We start from the raw sequence: 6,404 nt of genomic DNA on the forward strand, positions 1-6,404 counted from the left end.
GCCTACTATGTGAGACTCTGACACAAATGGCTCATATTTCCTCACAGTGCCAAACGCGTAATCTAAATGAGTATGAACTCCATTAGAAATATTGACATTTAAAGTGTCAACTCAGACTTTTTAAACGCTCACAAAGACTACATGTATGATGCCAAAAGATTTATTATATTGTAGCCTGATCTTTGAATCGGCTCAGCCTATTTAGCGTCACAGACATAATTTTGTGAGATAGAGCCTCATTTGTTTTAACTTTAATGTGAAATACCTTCTTTTTCATTTCCTGTCGGACGTAAACCTCTGAGCATGACGTACCCTGCGTGGTGACATCACGGGGCTTAAACTCCACTCCTATTGGTTAATGTTTTAAAGGGCTGGACGTGTGTTTCGCTCTCATTGGTTAATATATTTCGCGCACGGATTTCAAATAGGAGGCTGCATCTGGCGGACTTCCACTCTTGTGGACTATTTAACTTCAGCACAACTGGGCTGCTATCTGGGTTTTTATCATCGGTCGAAAAGGAGGGAAGCAAGGCTCGATTTTTGCATAGCAAAAAAACAAGGTATGAAGATGTTTACATATCTTACTTTTTCTTGCGGCTGAATATTAGACCGTCTTGTGGGTAGCATTAGCCACTAGCAGGGGTAGCTGCTATCTACTGGTTTATGGTCTTAACAGGTTTTTATCTTACACTGTTTACATCTTACATACTACTGAATCAAACAGGCTTTTTCCACGATTTGACTTAACCTAAATAAGGTCTCAGTTGCAAAGCAGCGTAAAGCTGCGCGTTAAGTTATACGCGCGTAAATGCAGCGTTGCTATCGGAGTATCTCTTTTTTTTCTATCCGATAACCATCGCAATCTGTTGAATTTGCAATGTAATCTTCACTGAAACAAGAAACCCGTAACATATGCAACTTTAAGTCGTATTCAGCAAGTTAGATGTGCGTGTATAAGGCGCAAAACCTTGCAACATAGTCTTTCCGCCAAATCTGCGTCGCGCCAAAAATCATGTATTTTTAATCTGACGACAGTGTAAAATATATGTTAAGCGTTTATTCTAGGTGTCCACTCATCTGTAACTATGCATTCTCTCATAAATTAGAGGTGACTCTAATGTACAATTTTTAGATGGGGGATGCAAAGTTGTGCAACGTGCTTCTGTTTTATGGAATAATTTTCAACGAGGTCTTCGCGAAGGCGAGGTCAGTAGATGGATACAGAAACCCCCAAAAAACGGTAATTAAGTTGGTCTTTCACAAGAAGACAATACATCCAAAAGAATGCATTGAGGAGTTTAGGAAGTGAGGAGGGGGGAAAAACGGGGTAAGCAACATTCACAGTGAAGTCAGAGATGCCAGAGATAAAAGGCATGAATTGTTCAACACGTGAAAGTTGTCTGGTGAACAGAGCATGTAGACACTAAATAGTCACACCACTTTATTCTGATGCATTTATCCGCCCAAAAATTCTGCTTCACCTTGCATAATCTTGATTGCATAAATTTGCTTCCAAAATGTGTACGTTTGAGTGAAAGCAGCTACATCTAATGCATAATGTGGTCTTACTAATGTATAGGACCCAAATAACTCCTTATTCTTGTTCGTTTTACTTTGAAGGTGTCTTTAGATTGGTGTGTCTCCAAAACGTGAGTTTAACTTGATGTCCTGTTTTGTCTCTCCTGTGCAGATACCGACTTGCTTTCCAACTGTAAAAGAGTAAACATGAAGTGTCGTCGATTTGAGCCTACAACTCCCAACAGAGCGGACAAAGTGTCCACTGCTGCGGAGTCCAGGGTGCATCAGCTCAAAGAATCGCCAGTGAAAGATCCCATCCCCATCAAACCTCCGCATCACCATGCTGACATGATTACTGAGTTGTCCTCTCAGGAGAGCATCAACAGTCCTCTCCATGACAAGGAAAACAGGACTTACAGTGATTTGAATGACTCGGCGACGGACTGTGTCCACGAAGACAGCGGCTACCTGTCGCTGCAAAACAGTGAGGTGCATGTTCATGCGCCTGAGGAGAGCAGCCACCTCACGGGGTCGGCCGACAGCTCCCTGTCCAACAGGGATATCAGTCCTGTCTGTCCGGGGTCTCCGACGGCGGCTTTTACTCCCGTGGGCCACTCCAAGAGGAGGTCAGTGGCGTTCTCGCTGTCATCAACTCCGTCAAGTCAACACGATGACCCAAACCTGCCCATACTCAAGTTCCAAAAGGCTGTGTGTGAAGAACTGGCAAAGAGCTATCAACAGAATAAGAAGTAAGTTCATGGTTTTTTGTGCCTTATTGCTTTGTAGGGTTGAAAAAATAGTCTTGAAGTTGTTAACGGCGGTTTTGTTTCTGCAGATATGACTGGAGCCTCGTGTCAAAGGTGGCAGAGGATCATCTTCTGGATCGTGTGGTCGGGCGTCAGATGGGTCTGGAGTATGTTAACTTCTTTGCATCTCTGTTGTCCAGGAACATGAAAACCATTCTAACTAAGATCCTGGCTCTGCTCGGCGACATGGATCTTATCAGGTAATATACTCTACTGAACTTTTTTTGTCCTCATGGGAAATCATTCCATGTGATCATGAGCTACTCTGCTCACAATTGTGTGGAAACATTTCGTAATGGTGTGGGTTCAACGATCGCTTGAGAAATTAGTAGTGGATCTCATACATGACATACAACTGGCCTTTATCTTGTTGCTTCTATTTTGTGTGTTTAGTTCAAGCTCACCTTCTCGCTTTGCCTATTTTTAAGTGTCCTGGAGGAGAAATGTTGCGATAGTTTCTTTCGTGGTTTGCTTCTCTTAATATTAACCACAACTTCATGCTTGTCTTCTTCTCGTAGCTGCAAAACAGTCAGTCAGACGTGGAAGAAGATCATCTTTGAGGATACAGCAGCCGTGAGCAGATGCCAGCGGGCTGAACAGTCTCTCAGGGTGAGGAAACACACAACTAAACTAATGACTTCAGACGGCTTTGCTTTGGTGCCTCTGACTAGTTGATTTAGACCCGTAGAGCTCAAGAACGGTGTCTTACAAGACTTTATGAGCGTTATAATATTCACCAGAAGAAAACAAAAAGCTTAGAAATACTGAATGTTTTGTATATGTTTTAATCTTTTGAAAATGATCCTGTTTTTAGGAGTCAAGAAACTGTCTGAAAAAGAGAAATATGACGGGCGACGCGTCGGTGTCCAGGGTGGTGCTGTCCTGCATGCAGAGCCTGCCCTCCCCTGCTCCCACGCAGAAGTGTCGCACGCCCAATTCCCAGACGACACGCTTCAATAAATATGTGCAGGTGAGCACAGATTGTTTTTTTGTTTTTTTTATTAAAGGTTGTGTGCGTTTTTCATGTTTCAAACCCTCTAATGGAGTTCTATACGTGACTCTACTAACTTTCATACACATTTTGTTCCTCTCTCCAGGCTGCCAGGAATCTGAAGTCGCACGAGTCCCTGCGTTCTTGCAGACGCTGCGGCTCTCCCTCCGTCCATTCAGCGGAGGTTCAGAGGGCCACGTGCACGCGCCCCAGCTGTCTTTTCGTCTTCTGCACCTGCTGTCAGGAGGCCTTCCACGGCTCGACTCCCTGCAGGACGGTGACGACCCGGGCTAACTTCGCCTCCGCGTTCGGGGTGACCCCGAACATCCCGGGGAGCGCACGCAGCAAGAGGAGCATCAGACGCTTGTGATGAAGATCCACACATTTCTTTGTCCTCTTGGACATCTGAGGAAGACTTTACGAGCTCCATGTTCTCTGAGGGGGAATTTTACTGATCTCTGCACCTTGTTTTAACTTGGACATATTGGCCTCAGTTGTGGACCAGTGATTGAAGCACAGTTGATCTCAACTGTAGCTTTTGTATTTATAGTGTTGCTGTTGGCCTTGTGTGTTGTGGCTCATTTTAATGACCCTTCTAGGCCTCTGGTAATGCCCCCCCAAAAAAAGAACTCAAAAAGGCATACCAAAATCAAACCTTGGGTCTGAGGTTAAAGCACAGTTGTAAAGTTTTAATGTTTTCAAAATGAAATCTTTGTAAATATGATGCAGAGTTGGTTTTATAGATATTTTTACATAAATAAATATTCTCTGGAGGAAATGGTTGAGATTTATTGCATTATGTAAATACATATTTGAAATCTTGTGCTTTGGATTTTTTTATTTTCTCTGCACATCACAAGGACCTGAGAGTTGCACCCTTCATGCAAGTTAAAACAATGAAATAAGTGATGGATGTCTTTTTATTTTCCAGTTATACTTTGTAGATTAATAGCAATTAAATGACAAAAGGTGAAAGTAGTTATCTTGGGGAGGAATAAGCTGGTGAAACGTCAAACTAAATAAGCAAACCTTTGAATGCTAATAAGATCAAACTTCTTAGCCTAAAAGCTGAGTATCGCCAGGAGAAAAAAAAACTTAAGTCCCATTCACAGCAGCGAGGCTCTACTTTCTATAAGAAGATGGTGATCGTGGTGAGGCTGTGTGTCGCATTCTGGTATAAAAAAATTAATTGTACAAACTTTTAGATTTGATTTGAAAAGATGCTGCCAAGGACTCAGAATTAGAAACACCTTGTTGACAAGTACCATTAACAAAAAGTTTTTTTTTTTTTACAGATGTAGGGTATTTTTGTGAGTGAATGTTGCAAAAAAAAATAAATCGACAGTGCAAAGTTGGAAGGAGGTAATTAAAAACCGAAATGGAATACTTTGAAATGTGTGTGGGAAATGACTGGAATGGAGTCGTAAGAGTCTGAAATACTCTTTAATGCTTAAATGTCTATTTTATTCAAAAGTCTTGACATCGTCACTTCAGCCTTTTTAAACAGTGGTTTTATTTGCACTCATGAAGAACTTATGAAAACTGATCTCTACTGGGATTCTTTATAGCTTCAACACAAAGCACTCTAACATTTTTGTCCTATTTACTCAATATAGTAATAATCCGTTGTGATTTGACATTACCTTTTACTAAACAAACTGCTTCCTTTGTCATTGCATGAAATTGTGGCTGTAAATTCACATAACCTCAAAGGTATTTTTTTTTTTTCTGTGGTAAATTACAAGGAGAAACCCCAAAGAATGTGGTAGAACATGCAAACACCACACAGAGAAGGTCAAGCACACTCGAATCGGGGACATTCTCACAGTGACGCCAGAGCGCTGATCACACCTGCAGCCTTGAAATGAAAGCAAGCATTACAAACCCACTGTCCCAGATAAATTGATGCACTTTAATATATTAACATAACTAACAAAAAGCAGACTTGGTGACAGAGACTTAAAGTTGCTAGTAGACTGTGGAACTCCACTGAATGACCAGATCAGCACCTTCAATATTGAAAGCAGTATGATTCTTTCTTTTGTGATAAGTTGGGAGTTTATAAACGTGCTTGCTCAGATTTAAAATATGGTGAAATGTCTAAGACAAGAGCAGATTAAAAGAAAATTCATCTCACAAACACACACCATCTATCATTTTTACTTACGGTAATTCTTCCTCTTTCACTCCTTCGTACCTGTTTAAACCTTTATGCATTTGTTACGCTAGAGGGCAGCATTGTTGTTCTCCCTCCACAGATAAGAGGCTACATAACATAGGGTTTTTACTTCGTATGAATAAATATATCACGCAGTATTCTGCCAAAATATTGTCTTGTGATTTATGTCTACGTGTTTATACGGATGTTCCTTTTTACAGGTATAATTAAAGCAAGTTATTGCTGAATGTTCACTGTAGATTTGACTGGTTTTTATCCGGGATTCACTTCCTGCCCCAACTAGAAAAGCTGATGCGGCCGGAAGGTCTTGCTCAAAAACCCATGGTGCTTGTTTTGGGAGAACCCGGAGTACTCCGAGGAAACCTACAGACACACAGGGAGAACATGGAAACTCCATAACTTTGCTGCATCTGTTCCTTCATCTCTTCTTCCGACTCTTTTGTCGTTGTGGAGTTCTTCGACCTCTGGAACTGGAATGACGGCCTGATTTCCTTCCATCACCTCTTTAATTGCAGTGTTCTAAACGACATACCATGACTGAATCCACAATTGTTTTTTCTTAAATACAAGAGAAAATTTGTTCACAACTCATCTTGCAGACTTTTATTTGCTGAGTAACAGGTCTCATGAATCCAAAATACCCCAATTTCTGGATTTTAAATGGCGCTCTATTTACCCCCACTGCAAGTCTGCATCTTTGTGTGTGTGTGTGTGTGTGTGTGTGTGTGTTGAAACAAACTGAAATGTAAAGAGCCTCCGATGTGCTGGCGCAAGAGAAAAAGGAGCAGCATGCTGGATGTGGACCATGTTAGAAAAATGTCCTGATGATGGATCGAAATGGACGATTTGTAAAACGTCAGAGCCGCTGATGGAGCTGTGGCTGCTGATTAATCTGCGCTGTGGCCTTTCC

At 41.5% G+C, this 6,404-nt stretch overlaps 1 protein-coding gene across 1 annotated transcript; it reads left to right on the forward strand.

Moving 5' to 3' along the window:
* Positions 1-421: 421 nt before the first annotated feature.
* On the forward strand, positions 422-4,706 carry fbxo5 (F-box protein 5). The gene is made up of 6 exons (XM_080482035.1): positions 422-560; positions 1,691-2,267; positions 2,354-2,524; positions 2,843-2,933; positions 3,139-3,294; positions 3,422-4,706. Exons 2-6 carry the CDS (start codon positions 1,726-1,728, stop codon positions 3,683-3,685), a joined length of 1,224 nt encoding a protein of 407 aa, XP_080338161.1. The 5' UTR covers positions 422-560; positions 1,691-1,725; the 3' UTR covers positions 3,686-4,706.
* The last annotated feature ends 1,698 nt before the right edge of the window (positions 4,707-6,404 follow it).

This window comes from Lipophrys pholis, assembly GCF_963383615.2.
Source record: "Lipophrys pholis genome assembly, chromosome: 15".
Taxonomy (NCBI): Eukaryota; Metazoa; Chordata; class Actinopteri; order Blenniiformes; family Blenniidae; genus Lipophrys; species Lipophrys pholis.

Bases quoted from the DNA above. Each gene is read 5' to 3' on its own strand.
- fbxo5 (XM_080482035.1), top strand. From the start codon at position 1,726: ATGAAGTGTCGTCGATTTGAGCCTACAACTCCCAACAGAGCGGACAAA. The intron at 2,268-2,353 runs GTAAGTTCATGG...TTGTTTCTGCAG, and splicing joins AGCTATCAACAGAATAAGAA to ATATGACTGGAGCCTCGTGT. The intron at 3,295-3,421 runs GTGAGCACAGAT...TCCTCTCTCCAG, and splicing joins GCTTCAATAAATATGTGCAG to GCTGCCAGGAATCTGAAGTC.